This window comes from Budorcas taxicolor, chromosome 2, assembly GCF_023091745.1.
Source record: "Budorcas taxicolor isolate Tak-1 chromosome 2, Takin1.1, whole genome shotgun sequence".
Classification (NCBI taxonomy): domain Eukaryota; kingdom Metazoa; phylum Chordata; class Mammalia; order Artiodactyla; family Bovidae; genus Budorcas; species Budorcas taxicolor.
Window position 1 is genome coordinate 41,046,655 of NC_068911.1, and position 24,145 is coordinate 41,070,799.

General features: G+C 45.4%; 1 protein-coding gene across 1 annotated transcript in view; it reads right to left on the reverse strand.

Annotated features, from left to right (window-relative positions):
- LOC128060138 (ATP-binding cassette sub-family A member 17-like) overlaps window positions 1-1,841 on the reverse strand; it is an 82,926-nt gene extending 81,085 nt beyond the window's left edge. The window contains exons 1-2 of the mRNA XM_052652440.1: window positions 1,788-1,841; window positions 972-1,233 (exon numbers count right to left, since the gene is read on the reverse strand). Coding sequence (XP_052508400.1) covers window positions 972-1,233; window positions 1,788-1,841 — 316 coding nt within the window. The remainder of the gene's footprint in view (window positions 1-971; window positions 1,234-1,787) is intronic.
- Window positions 1,842-24,145: the final 22,304 nt, after the last annotated feature.

Here is a 24,145-nt window from a genome sequence, read left to right on the forward strand (position 1 = left end):
TTTTCAGTTTCTGCCTTATGTATTATTAGAACACTTTATAAAAACATATAATTACAGTAACTTTGAAAAATTATTCCATATTTTGAAAAATTTTATCTACCTAACTGCATTCATTCATTCATTCATTATGTCCTGAACACCTACTGTGCACCAGGGACAGTGTGTGCATGGAACACACACGCCTCTGCCCTGTGGCGGAGGCAAAGCGCTGCGGGGAAAGGCAGGCAGTGCACAGGAGCACAGTGAGCGGCAACACTTTAACTAAACAGCTATCAAGATGCTATGAGCACATCCAACAGGATTCTGTGAGAGAGGAAAAGGCAGAATTGGGAAACCTAAAACTTACATTCCTAACTGCCATTTTAGCTGAAACCAGAATGATAAGAAGGAAAAGCTGGAGGCAAAGGGTTCTGTCAGAGGGAGGAAAGGCTCCCAGAGTCCAGGATATGAAAGGGGGCACGAGGAGGGCAAGCACGCAAGACTGGGGAAGGCCCGACCTGGCTCAGCGTGGCGGGGAGCCACTGAGGGCCGCAGGCTGGGCACTGGCCAGATCCCACCCATCTTTTAAAGACCTTTTTGGCTCCACATAGAGACTGGATGAGAATGGGACAAGAAGAGGAGAAAAGAGATCGGGTAAAAGGCTAACTCAGAATCTCTAAGTGTTTTCTGTTTATTAGATAGAGACATATTATAACTGCAAACCAGGACTTCTGATTAAATATATGAGATGACCAGTGTCACTTTGGTGAGTCAGAACAAACACTTCACATTTTAATTAGCCTTGAAGGCTTGTGACATAAATATACAAGTCTCTTGTGTGTGTTGTGTGAAATAATAAAGATACATGCAGACTCTTCAGAATTTGGAGAGCCCAGATGTGGAACCACTACTGTAAGAACTCACAGGAAAATACTTCAAACTAGACTTTATAAAAATGCCCCCTCTGTCCTGCCCCCATCTTTATGGCTAACCTTCAAACTCAACAGTAAAGAAGTCTTTCACCATTTCAGTGATATTCTTCAAAGTTTCACTTTTGGAAGGGATATAAACTAGTTGAAATTTATTTTTCAGAGGAAATTGATTGAAGAATTCTGGCAGAGAAGTGATGTCAATTACATTGTAGTCTACAGGAGGTCTCTTTCTTGGCAAACTACCAAAACGAAGATATATTATAACTGCACAAAACAGTAACGGCATCAAGATTTCAAGGACCGTTATCAGAGTCTTTCGTTTCTAAAATAAAAACAAAAGCCATATGTTAATCCAAAATAGAACACAAGCATTAAGACACTATATGGGAAATGTTCTTCCATTAAGAACACTTTCAATCAACTACACTTCACTAATAAATATGCTAATCCAAAATAAAACACAAGCATTAAGTCACTACATGGCAAATGTTCTTCCATTAAAAACACTTTCAATCAACTATGCTTCACATATATGTGTGTGTGTGTGTGTGTGTGTATGAAAGAATGCTTATATTTCTTCCAGCCTCCCTGTACAACACATGAAAAAGAAAAAAAAAGAAACAGAATGAGAATTAGCTAGAAACATCTGCTTTTATCTTTTCTGTAACACCAATGGCTAGAAATCAGTAGCAACAACGGTTATCTTCAGTAATTAGAGCTAATGGAACTACCACAGAAAGGTGGCTCATTTGCAGAAAAGGGCTCCTTTACAAGTTCTTAATTTTTTCTTTACTCCATGATTAGAAACCAATTTAACTAAATCATTCAGTTCCTCCGAAGGAGACTCACATTCTCCCTACAGATAACCATACCCACCTTTAAAATGAAATTCTTCCAGAGAAGAAGTTTTAAGTTCCTGAACATTGTCATTTTTCTAGCTGAAGAGGAGCGATCGCCGCTAGCTGGGAGACAAATGGGGAGATGTTACTAACGTTAAAATGCTGAGTGGCTCTTCGGGCCTGGGGACACTCTCTGCTCCCAGGCTTTTGGAGCCCCGCCTGGACCACTTTTCCTCCTTCCGGTCCAGCAGTGCTGGCCCCTCCCCTCCCTGCCCTCTGAGTATTAAAGTGCTCCAGGCCCCACCCGTGGACTCAGAGAGGCGCCACTCTGTAGGTGCTCTCACTCACTATTTTGGGTTTAAATCCATCTACATAATGACTTTTTAAATTTACATTTCCAGCCTTGAGTTGCTTCTAGAGCCAAATGTTCAACTGCCTGCTTGTCATCTCCACTCAACCTGCCCAAACGAGTCTACTCATGTATTTCTCCTACAACAGATAATCCTTACAGTCTTCCTCTCCTCAGACAATGTCAGTTCATTCTTCCAGTAACACAGGGTTACTGAGTCTACTTCTGAAATAGACCAGAAGTCAATCCTGTTTCACCACTGCTTCTCTTAGCACCCTGGTCCAACATCGCCTCACCTCTCACCTGAACGCCTGCAAGAGCCTCTTCAGTGGTATCACTGCTCCTGCCAACCTGCGGCCCGTCCTCCCTGCAGCAGCAGGGGCAGTCCTGTCAGGCCACATCCACTCCTTCACTCAAAACTCTCCCGGGGCTCCTGTTTCGCCGCAGGGAAGAGCCTGGCCTTGCTGACAACAATGAGCATCCCAAGGGACGCAGCCTGTTAGCTCGCTCATGTCTGCTCACCCGTCCCCTACTCTACTGCCCCTCCTTCTGCACTCCCGAGTCACAGGCTTGAGCAGAGGAGCCCCATGTCTGCCCCACACCTTTGCCCCCGCTGTTTCCTCTGCCCAGCACACACTTCCCTCTTATGTTGACATGGCCAGCTCTTCTACTTTTCTCAGATCTCTATTTAAAAGTCACTTTCTCAGCCTTTCTTGATCATCCTACATAAAATTTCAAAACACTGAACATTTTGTATCAATCTTCCCTGTCAATTTTGCTTCTTAGCACCTTTAAACTATTTAACTTGATATTTATCTGATTTACTATGATTTCCCTACTAGAACTGATATGCTTCAAGAAGACAACAATTTTTTGTCTTTTCTTTTACCACTGAATCCTCAGACACAAGAGTAGGGCCAGCATGTGGTAGTCAGCCAGCAAATACTGAATGGATAAATAAATAAATTCAAGGGCCGGCAATTTTTGCAGGAATGCAGTCAGAACAGCCATAACTGTGAGAAGACTAAGCACTCGGGATAGCACCAAGTTCCTTCCCTTTTCAGTCTGTGTTTCCCAAGTGTAACATAAGCTTTACCTTTTAGATACGACCACAGTGAGGTTTTCTTTTTCAGAAAAATGTTTTTCCATTGAGGGAAGAAAATGTGTATTTTTCCTTCAGTTGAAGTACCTCTGATGTTGCACATTAGAAGGTAAAGAAACTGGGGACTCCCCTAGTGGTCCAGTGGTTATGACTCTGCTCCCAATGCAGGGGGCGCGGGTTCAATCCCTGATCAGAGAACTAAGATCCCACACTGCCCCACCACATGGCCAAAAAGAGAAAAGACATTAAAGCAACAGCATTGTTTAAATTGTACAATTTAAAATGGCTAATTATGTGCTATGTGAATCTCCCCTTGATGAAAAATAATAGTGAATGAAGTGACTCATTTACTTAAGTCAGCTACTGTTGCCATAACCTTACATGACAAACTCTACACCAGAACTCAGTGACCAAGAGCAACAGGCATCATTTACTTCCTGCCTATGGGTCTGCTGGAGATTTGTGGCTGTCCTGGCCTCTTGGGGCTGGCTGGACCTGTCTACAGGTCTGTCATGAGCTGTATGGTGTCCCCTCAGATTCATATGTTGAAGTCCTAACCACAGTATCCCAGAATGTGACTGCATTGGGAGTTTGGCCCTTTACAGAGGTGAGTCAACTACAATGAGGTTGTTAGGGTGGACCCTAATCCAATCCGACTAGTGTTCTTAGAAGAGGATGAAGTCTGAATACACAAAGAGGCGTCAGGGATGCACAGCACAGAGGAAAGACCACGTAGGACACAGCCAGAAGACAGCCGTATGCAAGTCGAAGAGAAAGGTCTCAGAAGAAACTAAACCTGCTGACACCTTGATCTCACACTCCCAGCCTCCAGAACTGTAAGAAAATAAATTTCTGTTCTTTAAGTCCCCCCGTCTATGGTATTTTGCTACGGCAGCCCGAAATAATACCGGCTTGTTCTGCGTCTCAACCAGTCACCCACTGGAGCATGTGGTTCTAGTGGCAAGAGGCCAAGACAAACCACATAGGTACATGGAAAGCCTGTGCTCACACAACACTTGCTAAGCATCCTACCAGCCAAAGCAAACCCCACCCCAAGCCCAGTGTCAGCACCACAGGGGAAGAAACCAGCTCCTCCGGGGAGGGCACTGCAGCATGACATGGTGAAGGGCACGCATGTGAACGCTCACACAAGGGAAGAGTGAGGAGCTGGGAACAGCGCCATCTACCAAACGTCCTGCATTCAAGTCTTTAAGAATTGCCATTAGAGTCTGCCAACCTAAACCCTCACCACTGAAAAAAGAAAACATTTTGGCTCATTACTGGCCCGACACAAAAGGTAACAGCCAGAGACAATGAGAATGCATGGCTTTCTCTGATCACAGTTCCAGTTCAATGGAATGGGACAGCAAAATAGTAAGAGCAGATGGAGGTTTTCATATCTTTTAAAATGTGTGCTAATACAGGTAGACTATTTCTTTTAAAAGAACATCGGGACTTCCCTGATGGTCCAGTGGTTAAGACGCCAAGCTCCCAGTACAGGGAGCACAGGTTCAATTCCTTGCCTGGTTAAGTTTCGCATGCTGCCAGAAATGGCCAAAATTTTATAAAAATAAAAGAGCGTTTATTTAGATGCTTGTAATATACAACAGGGTTTCCCTGGTGTCTCAGTGATAAAGAATCTGCCTGCAATGCAGGAGTCCCAGGAGATGTGGGTTGAAACCCTGGATCGGGAGGATCCCCTGGAGGAGGAATGGCTACCCACTCTAGTATTCCTGCCTGAGAAATCCCATGGACACAGAAGCCGGGTGGGCTACAGTCCAAAAGGGTCACAAAGAGTTGGACACGACTGAGCAACTGAGCACGCAGGAGGGCATGTACAACAACCAGCAATCACGTATTGAGGGCAATATATCTCGGCAAAATGATACCATAAAAAGACTGATCATAATGGAGCTCATCTTCATGGAACCCAGTAAAGAAAAAAAGCCTAGTGAAGAAAAATAATATGTACAAAGGAAAACATTATAGCACAAGTGTGAAGTGGGAATCAACAGAGATGCACTTAAGGGTAAACAAGCTGACCAACGAAACAGAACACAAGTCTAGAAAGACCTCACAGGTATACAGGCCCTTGTTTCTAACAAAGCTGACACTACAGGACACAGAGTTCAAAAAACTGCTCAGAGTCAACTGGGCCTCCACCATATACAAAATAGCAACTTCAGATGAAATATAGCTCAAAACGTGAAAGATAAAACAATGAAGCTTTCAGGGGGAAAGCAGAACATAGTCTTGACCCTACAGTAGGTAAGCATTTCTTAAGTATGACTCCAAACCACTAAATACAGAGAAAAATGATAAGTGGAATTATATCAAAATTAAGAATTTCTATTCTACAAAAGACATTATCTATAATACATTTGTTGTTATTGTTGTTGTTCAGCCGCTCAGTCGTGTCTGACTCTTTGCGACCCCATGGGCTGCAGCATGCCAGGCTTCCCTGTCCTTCACCATCTCCCGGGGTTTGCTCAAACTCATGTCCATTGAGTCGGTGATGCCATCCAACCATCTTGCCCTCTGTTGTCCCCTCCTCTTCCCACCTTCAATCTTTTCCAAATGACTGGTATACAGAATTTTTAAAGAGTTCCTAAAAGTCACTAAGCAAAAGACAGACATCCCAGTAGAAACTCAGGCAAGAAATCTGAACAGATGATTTCCAAATGAGGTACCAAATGGCCAGTAAGCATGAAAAAGTGCTCAACCTATCTGGTCATCAGGGAAGTGCATTTTAAAACTGCATAGCTGACACTGAGATGGTGATCTCTGCACAAGAAGTTTATTGAAAAGCACTCTCGAAATCAGTGCTTTGGAGAGTAAAGGAAGCAGGCCTGAGCAGAGAGAAGCCAGGCCTCAGTGGAGTCAGGATGAAGGCCTCAGTCACTTCCGCAGGCTCACAGCATCACAACAGAACACAAAATGTGAATTATCAGCCTCATGCCCAATTATGAGGACTCCAGGATTCAAACAGGTCCCAGAAAAGCAGGGAAGGGATTAAGGAAACTCCTTTTATGCTATATTTGGGGAAACAGATGGCTGAGACAAAGAAAAAAGGGCTGAAAATAAGCAACACAACTTTTCAGAATTTCTACACGAACACATTGCTAGTCCTTTGACCCACCAATCCCACTTCTAGGAATCTATTCTACAGACACAGCTGCACAAACATGAAATGACGTATGTATCAGGTTATTCACTGCAGCAGTGTTCGTAACAGCAAAGAACTGTAAACAGCCCATCAGCAGGGGATATAAAGTTATATAAACTGGTGTTTATCTAAACAATGAAATGATATGCAATCTTTAAAAGGGTGGGGAAGAGTTCTATGTACTAGCAGAAATCGGGGATCTGCAAGATACATATGAGAAAATATATTTTCTTATTTATAATAAATGTGAGAAAATATACGAGAAAAAGAATAGAGACAAAAGAAAGAGACAAGACTATAGACATAAAAGATGAGAAGATAAGAAAGACGCAGATAATTAATGTCCCTGAGCACAGAATCATGTGCTGGTGCTCTTGGGTGCCATAACAGACAGCACAGACTCCATGGCTTGAGTAACAGAAGTTTATTTTCATACAGTTCTGGGGGCTAGCGGTCTGAGATCAGGGTGCCAGCACAGTCCGGTCCCCCCAGTGAGGGCTGACCTCTCGGTTCGCAGACGGCCACCTTCTCGCTGCACCCTCATACGACGGAGAGAGACCTCCCTCTCCCTCCCTCTTCTCACGGGACCAGTCTGTCAGAGTAGGGCGCTACTCTCACAGCCTCATTCAACACATGAATTTTAGGGGAACACAATTCAATCCGTAGCCCATGGCATAATTAGAACAGAAAATATAACAAAACAGAAACAGACTCAAAGACACAGAGAACAGCCTTGCTGCCAAGGAGGAGGGGAAAGGGAAGAGGATGGACTGGGAGTTTGTGGTTGGCAGATGCAAACAATCATATTTAGCATGAATAAACAGCAAGGTCCTAATGTACAGCATAAGGAAGTATATTCCATATCCTCTGATAAACCATAATGGAAAAGAATATTAAAAAGATTGTATTTTTTAAAAAAAGAACAGAAATATATATAGATACACATTTGTATTAGGAGAAAACATGCTTTAAATGATGGAAGAGCTGAATTTGAAAAACAAATTTTTTTTTAAGATCTTCATGTTCCAGTAAAAACCTAAATAGAACTATAAAAATAGAGACCATCCTGGTGAATCACTGAACATCATGGATAAAGATTCCTACAAGCATCCAGGCAAAAAAATCCCCAAAAATATCAACTCACATCACTGACCAGAAGGGAGAAAATCAGTCCAGCCTCCCTCAGTCCTCTCCCCAGAGACTGTCAGCGAACAGTGTAGGAATCTCCTTAGAAGATAGAGGCAAAGAGCACAATTCTAAGACCTTATAATCAGCTGAGTTAATAGGCAGATATTTTTAAGCATGCAAACATCAACGGACCCATAAATACCCTGGGGAAAAAAATTGAGGATGAAATCAATCAGTGCTCAAATAATTCCAAATAACTCAGAAATGGGTCAACTTTCACAAGAAAAGTACTTTTACTGGGCAGTGAATCTAAAGGGCATCTCAAATTTGAAGTGTCCACAAAGGTACTCTTGATTTTATTCTCTCTGCCTTGTCTACTATCCAGCTCAGTAAACGGTAAGTTTATACCAGATGCTTATGACAAAATCTAGGCTTGAACCTTAATCTCTTTCCCTCACCTCTCATATCAAATCCATCAGTAAGTCCTAATGATTCTGTCTCTGAAAAATATCTCAATATCGTCCACTTCTTTCTTTTTATTTTTCATTTATAAGTATCAGAAGTCCAACTCAACCTAACTTAAGCACTCCCCCCAAAAAGAATTCATTACTCACATAACTGGAAGTCCAAAGTGGAATAAGCCAGAGGACACAGCTGAATCCAAACAGTCAAATAACATAATCAGAGTTTTTTCTCTCTCCATTCTACTTTCCTCACGTCTTCTTGTCAGTTCAGTTCAGTTCAGTTCAGTCGCTCAGTCGTGTCCGACTCTTTGCGACCCCATGAATCGCAGCACGCCAGACCTCCCTGTCCAACACCAACTCCCAGAGTTTACCCAAACTCATGTTCATCGAGTCAGGGATGCCATCCAGCCATCTCATCCTCGGTCGTCCCCTTCTCCTCCTGCCCCACAATCTCTCCCTGCATCAGGGTTTTTTCCAATGAGTCAACTCTTTGCATGAGGTGGCCAAAGTATTGGAGTTTCAGCTTCAACATCAGTCCTTCCAAAGAACACCCAGGACTGATCTCCTTTAGGATGGACTGGTTGGATCTCCTTGCAGTCCAAGGGACTCTCAAGAGTCTTCTCCAACACCACAGTTCAAAAGCATCAATTCTTCGGCACTCAGCTTTCTTCACAGTCCAACTCTCACATCCATACACGACCACTGGAAAAACCATAGCCTTGACTAGACGGACCTTTGTTGGCAAAGTAATGTCTCTGCTTTTGAATATGCTATCTAGGTTGGCCATAACTTTCCTTCCAAGGAGTAAGCGTCTTTTAATTTCATGGCTGCAATCACCATCTGCAGTGATCTTGGAGCCCTAAAAAATAAAGTCTGACACTGTTTCCACTGTTTCCCCATCTATTTCCCATGAAGTGATAGGACCAGATGCCAGGATCTTCGTTTCTGAATGTTGAGCTTTAAGCCAACTTTTTCACTCTCCTCTTTCACTTTCATCAAGAGGCTTTTTAGTTCCTCTTCACTTTCTGCCATAAGGGTGGTGTCATCTGCATATCTGAGGTTATTGATATTTCTCCCGGCAATCTTGATTCCAGCTTGTGCTTTCTCCAGCCCAGCGTTTCTCATGATGTACCCTGCATATAAGTTAAATAAGCAGGGTGACAATATACAGCCTTGACATACTCCTTTTCCGATTTGGAACCAGTCTGTTGTTCCATGTCCAGTTCTAACTGTTGCTTCCTGACCTGCATACAGGTTTCTCAAGAGGCAGGTCAGGTGGTCTGGTATTCCCATCTCTTTCAGCATTTTCCACAGTTTATTGTGATCCGCACAGTCAAAGGCTTTAGCATAGTCAGTAAAGCAGAAATAGATGTTTTTTGGAACTCTCTTGCTTTTTCGATGATGAGCGGATGTTGGAAATTTGATCTCTAGTTCCTCTACCTTTTCTAAAACCAGCTTGAACATCTGGAAGTTCACGGTTCACATATCGGTGAAGCCTGGCCTGGAGAATTTTGAGCATTACTTTACTAGCATGTGAGATGAGTGCAATTGTGCAGTAGTTTGAGCATTCTTTGGCATTGCCTTTCTTCTTGTCAGGCAGGCTCTAAATACATGGGGCTGTGGGGAGATGGCCCCCAGGAGCTCTAGGCTTATATCAAAACCCCAGAGAGAAGAGAGTCTCCATCCTAGTGGTTTCCAAGAGGACTCTTAATAGGTTAGCTTGAGTCCCAGCAGGGTGGCAGATAGAAGGAGGGTAGGGAAAAGTGGCGGAGAAGAGGTCAGCATCTCCTGAACCATATGGAACAGTTACCCCCTTACACACCCACTTATACACAGACAAAGAAGGTTTCTGTTACCAGCAGAAATGGTGGGGGGGCAATTTCTGTTTTCATCCTGCATACACAATTTCTAAACTTCTCTACCTGATATAAAAAACCATCTACATACAACATAAAACACACTCGCTCCCTTTCCAAAAAGAAGGTCTGCTAGGTTTTGTGCAGTTTCTGCATCCAGGATCAAGGTTAGGCTGTCGGGCAACGAGCATTCCTCTGGTCCCGGTGTGCGTGTGACTCCCCAGGGTATAGCAATTCATGCTAAAAGATGAGAATATGATCACCCAAGTCACCCAACGGATATTGAAAAGGGGAAAACTGGTTGAATCTGCGATCCTTCATGACCCTTCACAAGTAGGGAATAGGAGGCAATTTCCCTTCTGAGGTCACAGAACCTTAGTAGCTCACTTCCTACTGGTGTGATTTTGAGAAGCACCTACCTAGAGATTACCTTAGGGTTTGAGAGATTACAGAATTTTATTTATTAAACATTTCCCCAAAAAAAACAAAAACATTTCCCCCACTTCCAAAAATAAAAGTCCAGCAAAATATCAGTCTTTGCCAGTCAATTTACATTATATTGGCTCCCTAAGATAGGAATTAAAACCAGATACTCTGCCCAACTACAGGGCTTGAGTCTGAATGGCAGCCATGGAGCTCTGTTTCTTTCCACAGATAAGGTCTCTCAGGTTCTCGGTTTACTTTTAGAAGTCATAGCCCCTGACTCTGAAAGGACTGAGATATTGATGTGGTTCTCTGAAATTAGTTTAGTGGAGTTCTTGTTGAAAATACTTTCAAGATGAAAATTCATCATTGTTGGTATAATTCTACCTTTAAAGTGTACACACAAATCATCCTTGGGATCAAAATGTCCACTATATGAAAACAGGGTTAACATAAGTGAGTCAAAAGAGTTCATACACCTCCACGGACTATTTATGAAAACCCAGTTGTGTAACCATAAAAAAGTCAAAATTCTAAAATGCTGAATAATATTGAACTTATTCCTAGATCAGAATGCATTGAAAGTAAATATTAATAAGATAAAAACACTAAGAACAGGAAAAATAAACAAAAAGCCCCACAAACCTTTGAAAATTAAAAACTCTTTCCTAAAATACTATGAAAAAAAGAAAATGAGAGGCTACAGGCCACAGGCTGGCAGAAAACATTTACGAAAAAACATATGTGATAAAGGACTTATTCAAAATATACAAAGAACTCATGTAACTAAACAGTAAGAAAATGAAAAACCAGACTTAAAAATGAGGAAAAAAAATTAATGAACTAATGAGATAACAAATAAGTACATGAAAAGAGGCTCAACATCACTGATTATAGGGAACTGCAAATAAAAGCAATGAGAGAGCACCACACACCTTCTAGAATAGCCGGACTTTCCTAGTGGTCCAGCGGTTACAAATCTGCCTGCCAATGCAGGGGACATGGATTCCATTCCTGGTTGAGGAAGATTCCACATGTTGTGGGCAACTAAGGCTGTGTGCCACTGAGCCTGCACACTCCAGAGCCTGTGCTCCGCAACAGGAGCAGCCGCCGCGATGAGAACCCCACGCACCACAACTGGAGTGGTCCTCGTTCTGTGCAGCTAGAGAGGGCCCCCACCCAGCAACGAAGACCCAGTGCAGCCAAAAATAAATAAGTAAATGAATGAATAAATAAAATTATTTTTTAAAAAGGCAATAGGGTATTAGCTGAAGCACAAGCAGGCAAACTATGGCCCATGGACCAAATCCAGCCCACTACCAGTTTTTCTACAGCCTATAAACTAAGAATGGTTTTGACACATTTTAATGGTTAGAAAAGCTGTCCTCAACTACTATTATTCAACACTAAATAGCTTTTGAAGATTAGCTTTTACAGTCCTTTTATGTGAAACTCCTACTGTGGTACAGCCATTTTTATAACAACCAATGTTGTTTCGTTGTCACAAGCAACCACAAGGTGATCTAAGCACTTCCAATGCTGTCAGAACACAAGAAGCGCAATCTCCATCCCCAGACAAATTTGCAGCAGGTAGATTTCCAAGGTCAGACTACATTTCAGAAGCATGTTTTCAGACCTTAACAAAAATGCAAAGGAAATCTTCATATTTCAAAATCAATTTAACTGTGCAATAGAGGAGCTTGTACCTAACTTTCTACTGAATGTGATTAATCTGGAATGTAAGAAGAAGCTAAAAGGAAAGAATTTAATAGAATTTGATCAATGCCTTTCAAAGTCATGAACGCATTCAAAATCATATGTTCATGAAGAAATATGCAAATATTATTGCAGATTAACATTTACAGTCAATTTTGATGGTAGGGGACACTATCTTTGAACACAGCTACACAGTATGCTATCCCATAAAAAAGAATTCCATTCTTCTCACTAGCAGATATAAGCTTTGAAAAAACCACATTCAACTATTATATTGAATCCCACTAATAAAAACTTTATGGAAATTTGCTTTGTCTCATGTAACAAGTAGCTATATGATATTTTCAACTCTGCCTCTTGGCATTAAAAGTCAAAAATATTTGCTATCTCACCCTTTGCAGAAAAATTTTCCAAATTCTGGGCTAAAATATCATATACACACAGATCAACGGAACAGAAGAGTCCAGAAATAGACCTACACAAATAAGGTCAATTTTTTTACAAAGGACCAATTCAATGAAAAAAGAGTAATCTTTTTAACAAGTGGTGGAGCAAGTGGAATCCATTCAGGAAAAAATAAACCCACTTTGATCTATACTTCAATCCATTAAATGAAATTAATTTCAAATAGAACACAAACCTAAACTCAAAAACTAATAGAAAAAAACAGAACATCTTTGTGACCTTGGATTAAGGAAAATAGTCTTAGCTATGACACCAAAATCATAAAAGAAAAACTAATAAACTGGACTTCACCAAAATTAAAAACTTTTTCTCTACAAAAGACTGTAAACAGAATAAAAAGACAAATCACAGACTGGGAAGAGAATGTGTGTAAATTGCTTACTGACAAAGGAGCTGTATCCAGAATACATAAAACTCTCAAAACTCAATAATAAGAAAACAAACAACCCAATTTTTTTAAATGGGCAAAAACACTGAAGATGCTTCACCCCAGAAAAGATGTATGTATGGCAAACAATGGAGAAGGAAATGGCAACCCACTCCAGTATTCTTGCCTAGAGAATCCCATGGTCAGAGGAGCCTGGTGGGCTGCTGTCCACAGGGTCGCACAGAGTCGGACACGACTGAAGTGACTTAGCAGGCATGCATGGCACACAAGCCCATGAAAAGATGCCAACATCATCAGTCATGAGGGAAATGCAAATTTAAACCATAATAAAATACTACTACACAGCTACTAAAATGGCTAAAAAATTTTAAGAGCTGGCAAAGTCACAGAACAACTGAACTCTTATACAGAGCCAGTGTCAATGCAAATTGGTAGAGCCACTTGGGAAAATACTTTGGTGTTTTTTTTTTTTATAAAGCTAAACATACACTTCCATGCAATCCAATAATCCCATTCTTAAGTTTTTACCCCCCAAACTGAAAATTTTTATTTTCAAATGTAAAAATTTTCTTTTTACACAAGAATCTGTCACAAATGATTATAAGGCTTTACTCATAATCTCCCCAAAATTGAAAATTGACCTGTAAAGCACTTTTTAAAGTATATGTTTTGATACATTGAATACTCATAACAATCCTATGAAGTGGGTACTGTATCATCCTCATTTTATACATGGAAATCAAGGCAGAGAAGAGTTAAGACATTAAGATCCGGGCTTCATTTCAACACTGTGTGGCCAGAGCCCATGACCAGTTTTAACCACTACAAATTAATGCCTCTCAATCACTGAATGAAGGAGTATGTGTACAGCCCTTGGTCTAGAAGGCATCCCCCAATTTTAACATAGTCCTCTGGAAACAACTGGAGAAGTCCTATTCTAAAATTCTGCATTGAATGTCAGTAACTACTGCATACACTAGTAAAGTGATGCTCAAAATTCTCCAAGCCAGGCTTCAGCAGTACGTGATCCCTGAACGTCCAGATGTTCAAGCTGGTTTTAGAAAAGGCAGAGGAACTAAAATTGTCAACATCCGCTGATCATCGAAAAAGAGAGTTCCAGAAAAACATCTATTTCTGCTTTATTGACTATGCCAAAGCCTTTGACTGTGTGGATCACAATAAACTGTGGAAAATGCTGAAAGAGATGGGAATACCAGACCACCTGACCTGCCTCTTGAGAAACCTGTATGCAGGTCAGGAAGCAACAGTTAGAACTGGACATGGAACAACAGACTGGTTCCAAATCGGAAAAGGAGTATGTCAAGGCTGTATATTGTCACCCTGCTTATTTAACTTATATGCAGGGTACATCATGAGAAACGCTGGGCTGGAGAAAGCACAAGCTGGAATCAAGATTGCCGGGAGAAATATCAATAACCTCAGATATGCAGATGACACCACCCTTATGGCAGAAAGTGAAGAGGAACTAAAAAGCCTCTTGATGAAAGTGAAAGAGGAGAGTGAAAAAGTTGGCTTAAAGCTCAACATTCAGAAAATGAAGATCCTGGCATCTGGTCCCATCACTTCATGGCAAATAGACAGGGAAACAGTGAAAAGAGTGGCTGACTTTATATTTCTGGGCTCCAAGATCACTGCAGATGGTGATTGCAGCCATGAAATTAAAAGACGCTTACTCCTTAGAAGGAAAGTTATGGCCAACCTAGATAGCATATTCAAAAGCAGAGATATTACTTTGCCAACAAAGGTCCGTCTAGTCAAGGCTATGGTTTTTCCAGTGGTCATGTATGGATGTGAGAGTTGGACTATAAAGCAAGCTGAGTGCCGAAGAATTGATGCTTTTGAACTGTGTTGTTGGAGAAGACTCTTGAGAGTCCCTTGGACTGCAAGGAGATCCAACCAGTCCATCCTAAAGGAGATCAGTCCTGGGAGTTCTTTGGAAGGACTGATGTTGAAGCTGAAACTCCAGTACTTTGGCCACCTGATGCAAAGAGCTGACTCATTTGAACAGACCCTGATGCTGGGAAAGATTGAGGGCAGGAGGAGAAGGGGATGACAGAGGATGAGATAGTTGGATGGCATCACTGACTCAATGGACATGCGTTTGGGTGGATTCCGGGTGTTTGTGATGGACAGGGAGGCCTGAACCAAATTGAACTGAACTACTGTATAAAAAGACACATATGTAAGCATATGTAGATATATAGATACTATTTGTGCCCCTCAAATGAAATAGAGCTACAATACTGCTTTCATTTTAAAAATGTATATAGTATATATATACATATATTACTATATATGTCCTGCGTGTATGCTCAGTCACACAGTCCTGTCCAACTCTTTGCAACTCTGTGAACTATAGCCTGTCAGGCTCCTCTGTCCATGGGATTTTCCAGGCGAGAATACTGCAGTGGGTTGCCATTTCTTCCTCCAGGGGATCTTCCCGACTCAGGGATCAAATTTGCATCTCTGTGTCTCCTGCACTGGCAGGCAAATTATTTTCCACTGAGCCACATGGGAAGCCCCACTATATGTCAGCCAGCTATTATGATGACTAGGCTTACTGATGCTTGTAAAGCCACTTGATTTGATTATGAGTGTCACTATCCACTTTACAATTTTCCATCAATCTTGAGCAATGTCTGAGCCATACGAACCCAAAGAAGTTTACCATATAACTTTTAGGCATATATTCATGGTATATGAATGTGACTAATTCACATACCAGAGTGTATTAAAGAGCTCAAGAACCTGAACACCTGGGTTCTGGTCTCAGCTCTATTGTGTACTTTGATGACCATTATATGGATCTCCCAATGGACGAAGACTAGATGGAGCATTTAGGTTTGCCTTGCCTTTTTAGTGGGCCTTCAGCAGAAGGTTGGTGGAATTTTCAGTGATTGGGGGATGTGTGTGTGTGTGTGTGTGTGTGTGCACACACATGCATGTTTAGTTGTGTCCAACTCTGACCCCATGGACTGTAGCCCTCCAGGCTCCACTGTACCTGGAATTTTCCAGGCAAGAATACTGGAGTGGTTGCCAATATTTCCTTCTCTGGGGGATCTTCCCAACCCAGGAATTGAGTCCCGGTCTCCTGGGTCTCCCGCATTAGCAGATGGATTCTTTACCACTAGCGCCACCTGGGAAGCCCTTAGTGATAGTTGAAGTGAGTCAAGAGTCCAGTTTACTGTTGGCAGCTGCTTGCAAACTGGGAGTCCAGAGCCTGGAATCTTTACATGTGACAATTTGCCTTTGCCAGTGACCTTCACACCCTCCCAGTTAATGATTATGAAAATTGATAATAATTACAATAGCAGGCACCCTAACATGATTAAGAACAAAGATATAGAACTCTCTGCAGTTTTCTGCCTTGATCCGCAAGATCATTCTTCTTCTTGTAGCCCCAACCATAAAAGGGAAATTCTGAGTCAGCCAGTTCTGTTTCTGGACTTGGTTATGCAGAACTGTGATCAGATTTAGAAAGGGGTTGAAAAAGCTCATGGAGTAACCAACTTAAGTTAGAAATGGGAAGGATTGGTTCTTGCAATAAAAAAAGATTAAGGAAGAGAAGCAGGGTGAAGAGAAGGACCAGTCATCCAGGTTCACAGAGCTTTTCCCAATACTTTCATTGTGAGGGAAGGGGCCCAGTATACAAGGTAAGATGGGAGAGACAATTTTTAAGATGTTTGTGACATTAATAATCCACTCATTCAGTAATTGCGTTCAATTTTTTTTTTTGAATACTCATTACAGAGACCAGTATAGATTAAATCTCTAGTTATATTCTGCTTGTAGATCCCAGGGCATTGCAATCAGCACTTATGGTTTTTCCCATTTCATTTTGAAATACTAAATACCTTTGAGTTTGGTATTAACATTTTAATTGCAGGAATAGGAAATTGAGGTTCACGAACTTTAAGTGCCAGGCCTGCACTAGTTAGGGAATCCGGGCAAGATCTGAAGCCAGGTCGTTGTGGCTTTTTCATTCAATAAATATTTATCAAATGCCTCCTCTGTGCCAGGACCCTAGGATGTCGCCGTGAACTATAAACAACGTCCCTCTTGGAGCCCACCTTCTGGTGAGAGAGACAGAAGAACGGCAAACAAGTAAATAACACCATTTCAGAGAGTGAAATAAGTTCCGAAGTAAAGACGCGGGGCTCTGTGATGCTCCATCGCTAATCCATTAGGAGTCTGGGGGCAGAAGTAAGCTCCCGCCACGGGTCATTACTTTACGGTTCAGAGGGTCGTGTCCGCATCCCAGGGGCGCACTCGGAGTAGGCAGGAGCCCGGCTGGTCAGCAGGCGGCGTCTGGGCTCAGCGATCCCCGCCAGGAGCCGCCCGAGACCCAGCCAAGGGCAGCCAGGCAGCCGGCGGCAGGCGGACGTTGGGCCGCGGGAGGATCCTCGGAATCGACGCGCCGCTGGCCGCGCTCACGACTCGGGCAGTCAGGAGCCGAGTAGCCAGCCCCCGGCGACTGTTGGCCCCGCGCCGTCCCCTCCTCGAGCCCCTCCGCCCCCAGTGACCCCGGCCGGGCCTCGGGACCCTCCCGTCCAAGGTGACCCCTAACCCATCCTCACGACTCTCTCGGCTTCCCTCCTGAGGTGACCCTGGCTCTGACTCTCGACCCTCCTTGCCTGAGGTAACCCTCGAGGCCTCGCTACCCCATTAATTGCCCCTGGCACTAACGCCACACCCAGGGAGTCTGGGCCGTCCTACCGACCCCACGGCCGTTTTCTAGAAATTTCCACGCCCTCCATGTTCCCCAGGGCCTCGTCTGCCTAGCCGTCTCCTCGCCAGGCCCATGGTGGCAAAGCACCCTTCTAGCGTCGGGAGAAGAGGCCCAGAGCTCAACGAAAGACCGTGCTGGAGAAGAAATGGAGGATGGCCAAGAAAGCCAGAAGTCGGGCAACGACTACTTCAGCTGCCTGGAAATGCATGTGGACCACGCGGTTCTCCTCACGGGTGGACCCCGCACCCAGGCTCCCGCGTCGCGCGCCCCCTGCCGACCGTGTCGCGGACGCGCGGAACACTGCGCAGGCGCGAACTGAGGGGGTCCGGGGCGGGCCGGGGCGGGCCGGGGCGGGCCCGACACCCGCAGGGGCGACCTGCTGCGCATGCGCGAGCCGCCCGGCGCGCCCCCTGCAGGACCCGGGGCGGCCAGGTCCTCAGCCAGACGCTGGTCGCAGGCGCCCCCTCCCCGCCGCGGCGGCCCGGCAGCTGTCAGCAGCGATCGCCGCCGCGAGGCAAGAGCGGAGCCGGGAGCCGAGGGCGGGGACCCCGCTAGAGGGTAGCGCCGGCCGCCGTCGCCCGGGCGCTGAGGGTCGGTGAGTGCAGCCAGGACCCGCATCTCGCGCGAGCTGGCTCGCAGGGCTCTTGGCTTGGGGCCCACTTCCCCGCCCGGGACGCCCTTCGTCCCGCCGGCCGTCCCCGTCCCGGGCCGGGCACCCGGCCGCTCCTGCGAGCCCGCCGCGCCCCTGCCCTGCCTCCGGCCTCCGGCGCCGGGCCAGCAGGTGCATCTCCCCGCAATGCCAGGCCGCCCTGACTCAGGCTGCCCCTCGGCGAGAGCTCTGGGCGTGTCCCCATCCCCGCAGGCAGCTGCCCAAAGCCGCTCCCCTAGGAGAAACTTAACCTTCCCGGAACTAGAACCCCTGCGGAATCCACTGTGCCGAGCCAAGGAGGGTGGACAGACATTTCCTACCTTAAGAGCCGCTGGCCTTCACCCGGCAGACAGTTTGAGCACTTGCTGCGAAAGCCATGCAGCATCCCTGGCTGGGGAGCCGAGGCAGGGCCGCCAAGGATGCTGCTGGCTCATCTCTCGGTGCAGAGATTCCCAGTGTGGGTGGGAATGCATTCTCGTATCGGAGTCTGCCCTGCTCTCCAACCCTCCTTCTCATGAGCCTCGGGGTGGGGGTCCAGTGGTCCACTGTTAGTGGTGGGAGTTGTGTGGGGAACCGAAGGAAGAGGACCTCCTGGTCTAGGTGGAAGGGCCTTCAACAGCCTCGGTGCCCATGGTCAGTCTGTATTTGGCATGAATTTGTGTTTACCGCACAGAGTCGGACACGACTGAAGTGACTTAGCAGCAGCAGCAGGTATCCTCTCTTTCCTGAAGTAGACTGTAAGCTTCATGAGGGCAGGGGCCGTCTCCTAAAAGAAGGCTTAGGTTGCATGCCTGGTGCATATTTGTCCCTTGAATGAATGCCCCTCCCCACTTCCTGGGACTTTGCCTGATTAAAGACAGTTACCTGCTAGGGTTATTTCTGTTTGCTTGCCTCTCTGCCTCCTGAGCTGTGAGCTCCCTGAAGGCACAGAATGGCTCTTATTGGGGCTTGCGCTCCTAGCACATAGCCAGCACTTTGGCACATGTCAGGCACTCCAGGAACGCTTGTTCAAAGAGTGGATGAGACCTTGGAGCAGTGTGGAGACCCAGGCAGGCGAGGTGCAGGTGGAAGAGTTAGGCTCTTTTTCACCTGAGCACATGCATCACTTGATTCAAAACACTTTGGTGCTGCTTTTTTTAAGATTAAGAATGTTTTCCTTTAAAAAGTTAAGGTCGTTGGAAAAGTAAAAGAAAGGGAAAACAGGTAAAAACTGATGCCATGGGAATCCGCTCCACCTAACTTTTCAGGGTGTTGTTTTTTTTTAATTGAACAGTTGCTTACTACGTTCAACAAACAGGATGACATCATCCCTTTGCTAAGGTTATCGATCATCATTCTGATGAAACAGCATTTTGGAACAAGACAGGGAGTTCACATTGTTTTATTTTTTTAAGTCACTAGCTTTCCACAGTGTATATGCCAGGAAGTCTCATGGGAACCTGTTTTCAGTTAGTCTCAACTGGGAAGGCCCAGGTAAGACTCCCTAATTGGCAGTTTCTTCTCCAGACCTACTTCCTGAAATAACAGTAGACTCCTCTGCTCTTGAGGCTTTTGGGGGTGTGGGGGGAGCAGAGCAGTCTAGAACTCTGGGGAGGGTGAAAGGCAAGACGCTGTGCACGACTGGGGACCTTGGGATAGAGCTAAAGAAATTAGTTATTCCCAAGTAACTGACCTCAGACAGAATGAGATAAGAGCCACACAGGACATCCAGAAAAGCTGCTGCAAGTGTGCAGAGGTGAAGGGATGGCTTTTGACAAGAACAGAAGGTCTCAACCCTGGCTGCAGGTTAGAATCGCCCAGGAAAGAGTCCCAGGCCCAAACCACAGCCCAGAATCTCCAGGGGTGGGCCTCAGGTATTAGTTTCTATCTTAAAGCACTCCAGAAAATTCCATCATGCAGCCAAGATGAACCCCCAAACCAGTCAGGGTTGTCAGTGGTGGCTGCATGAAGGGGCGAGGACTAGTCTGGGAAATAATAGGAAGGATTTCGGAAAGCAGAGGCTGGAATAGTGGATGATACTCCAAGCCAACAAAAATCACAGAAGGCCTATGTCCCACAGGAAAGCGTTAGGCGATGTCCGTCCCTGTCCTGGGAGACTTGGGCAGTGCCTGTCCCCCTGCCTCGCTGAGTCGTCCACCACATTTGGAGAGATCTGGAGTCAATGGGCAGAGAGGCACTGTTGCAGGAGCTAATGAGCTTGCTGCCTTGCTTGTTACAGAAAATCCATGGTTACCTCTCTCTGGGGATGCTCAGTTGCCTCGTTACCTCGTTTCCTGCACCTCCAGAGGCAGAAGGCTAGTGGGACGGCAAAGCGGACCGAGGCTGCAGCCAAGGTTAAGAAAGTAGGCGATGGCACAGACTTTGTGGAACTCTCCCCTTGTAGCCTCCTCTGGGCCACACCTTTGGTTTAAAAATATACCCCATCACCTGTTGCTGGGAGCTTCAGTGCAAACTCAGAGCCATGTGGTTCTGAGGAGCCCACCACCACAGATCATGGCACTGAGTGTGAGACTCACCAACTAAGACTCCATTCCGGCCACCACATGACCATGCCCTTGAAGCATGGCCTTGAACCTGGCCTTACAGGGCCCTGGGGCCGTGACCACGCCTTGTAGATTTGTTCCTACCTTATCCGCAGAAGGGCCAGTTGTGTGAATAAGTTCTCCAGAAGCTCTTTTCCGGGGCACTGCTATATGTAAAAGAGCTGGATCATGCTCCACCATATATTTTATTTGTTTATCAGAAAAGAGAGCCATGTGGGCACTTCCCCGGTGATTCAGTGGTTAAGACTCCACAGGGTCATGAGTTTGATCCCTTGTCAAGGAACTGAGATCCCACATGCCATGCAGTGGCAGAGCCAAAAAATAGGTGAATAAATTAAAATTTTAAAGATAGCCATATGCTACTGTCCTAAATATCATGGACACAGAAGCACGTATAAATACAGACCTGTTAAATGGATGAGAGGCAAAGTGAACATGATTAATTTTTTCAGTAGTGCGAAATCTATTGCACAAATGTGTGCTGTTCTTAAAAGAGAGCCAGGTGATCAAGTCTACATCCCGTTTATGAACTCTTGGTGAGGCCTGAGCCCAGCGTCTGCAAGTCTGGTTCTGAGTTCTCTGTATGTCAGTTCCTGGTTTTCTAGCGGTCCACAGTGAACTTCAGGAAGGCACGCAGACTGTGCTGTGCGCCTGATCCTTGCTTGTCGATCCCAGCCGCCAGTTGTGCCAGAGCTCTTGATGAATCTGGGCTGGTGAGTGTTCAGGGGCTCTCAGGTGTTGGGTAGACATTCTGGCTCCCAAAGCTTTTGCTGTTCGGGTACAAGTGTTCACGTGACGGTGCTCTTGCCGCATCTGTGGCAATACTGTCACACGCTGGGGTAAACATCCCCAGACTCTGTGCTCATAAATGCTGTGTTCTCGGCACAGGTTATTCTGAAAAGCTGTAACTCACGCATCTTCACCTTTTCCTTGAAGGGATAGATTTGAGCACATTGGCTTAAAACCGGTAAGCTGACTGACAGTCTGCTGCACTCCTTTGTCACTAGAGAAAAAAGAAAGAGATTTCCAGGTCTGAAACTTCTCATGAAAGAAAACGTATATTTCCTTTTTAAGTTCTAAGTGCTCACAGTAGATACTCACCAAATCACTGCAAAGTATCATCGAGCTTTGGCTCTTTAAGGGTCTGCTTAAAGCCACAATATCCTGAAGTGTGTAAACTCCAACACACCTGAGAGACATCAAGTAAGCCAGCGGGCAAGGGCCCATTATCACCCACATGTCACAGAGTGATGACGGAGCCCCTCTTCCATCAGGGAGCCGCAGCCACTGACACGCAGACCAGCAAGAGTGCCAGGGTGCATCCATGGATTAAATATTAGTAAAACCAAATTTTTCCTCATTTCTTAAGTAGGATTTCTCGCCATTCCTTTACTCCAGATTGTCTTTCCCATCGAGCTTGAAGACCAGCAGTGGGGCTCACTGGTGGGAACCATCCTCTATACATATGCCTACTGTTTTCAGCCTGATTTTTTTTATGTTGCTTGTTGGTATTGGGACATTCACCTGTGGAATCCACTGAGTCAGATATTTTCACAATTTAAAGATCATTTAAAAGATCTTTTACTGGGTAAAAGATTAAGCAAAACAGAACACCCTCGAGCGGAATTACAGCACTTCTGGATACCTTTCTACCCGCTCTCGGCCCCTACCCAGGTTCCACCCCAGTGCCCTTCCTGGCAGAGAGTCCCAAGGCCTTGGTTGACTGCCCTTCCTGGTTCAGTCCCTGCCACTCTTCCCCCGCCACTCAGAGTTACTTTCTGTTCCCCACTGCTGCTGCTGCTGCTAAGTCACTTCAGTCATGTCCTACTCTGTGCTACCCCGTAGACAGCAGCCCACCAGGCTCCTCCGTCCCTGGGATTCTCCAGGCAAGAACACTGGAGTGGGTTGCCATTTCCTTCTCCAATGCATGAAAGTGGAAAGTGAAAGAGAAGTCGCTCAGTCGTGTCTGACTCCTAGTGACCCCATGGACTGCAGCCCACCAGGCTCCTCCGTCCACGGGATTTTCCAGGCAAGAGTACTGGAGTGGGGTGCCATTGCCTTCTCTGTCTGTTCCCTACACACACTGTTTAATTTCTCCAGAATCCTATAATGCCCTCCCCACCCCAAGGAAACTGGTCTCCTGTGTAACCTCCTGCGAGCCTTCCCAGAGCCACACACTCACACACACACATGCACACGCACACGTACACGCACACGCACACACACACACACACACACACACACACACACACACACAGAATCCAGAGCTCCTCCAGAATCACCGTGATGCTTCATTTGGCTTCAGCTGTAGCAATCACAGGTGGCGCTAGTGGTAAAGAACCTGCCTGCCAATGCAGGAGTCGCAAGAGACGTGGGTTCTGTCCCTGGGTTGGGAAGAACCCCTGGAGGAGGGCATGGCAACCCACTCCAATATTCTTGCCTGGAAAATTCCATGGACAGAGGAACCTGGCGGGCTATACATAGTCCATGGGGCTGCAAAAGAGTTGAACACAACTTTTCAGAACACAATCTGAAGCAACTCAGCACGTAGCAATTACAGTCCATGCGAGCATTTGCAGACTGTGAACTCCTTGGGTTAAGAACACTGAGTTTCATTTCCGAATCCTTAGTACCTGGTGTAAGTGCCCACCACACATAAGCACTTAGCAAATGTTTGCTGGATGAGTAAATGCTTTTTTGCTTTGTATATCCTGCAAGGCTGCAGGGTCTGCCAGCATGCAATTAAGTACTCTCGTGCCTTCTTCAGTGGGTACACACATAGGCTTAAAACCGCTGACTGTTGTGGGCTCCCTGTGTCCATCAGGAAATGCTTTCCCAGCTGGGATGGGTCCTTGCCCACCTTGGTCCTCAGGAAAAGTGCCAAGACCCAGCCAATATCACCAACAAGGCCATCTCTCTCTGTTCTGCGTCTGAGTTCAAAAGGGCAGAGCCGTGGCTGTCTGCTCTCCATAACGGGGGGGATCTCACACTTTGGCCTTGATGAGACCCCTCCCACCCAGCCATGCCTCCCTCCACACCTGTGCAGACTTGGCTTCCGTGGAAGGAGAGGTGCCAAGCTTGGGACATATCAGAACATGAGATGGAATGCTATGTGCCTGGCCCCAGGGGCCTGTCCACTTCTTGCTGGCCTTGACGCCCGCTTGGCAGCGACCTTTTCCAGAAGTGTTTTGTTGTTGTTTAGTGGCTAAGTTGTGTCCGACTCTTCATGACTCCATGGACTGTAGGCTGCCAGGCTCCGCCATGGAATTTCCCAGGCAAGAATACTTCCCACCATTCTGTTCTATGTATGCAGAGATAACAGCTTCTTTTGCTTGGGTGCATAGAAACTGGAGGACATATTCAAGCCCATAGTGAAAAAGTCCCCAAATCAGGAAG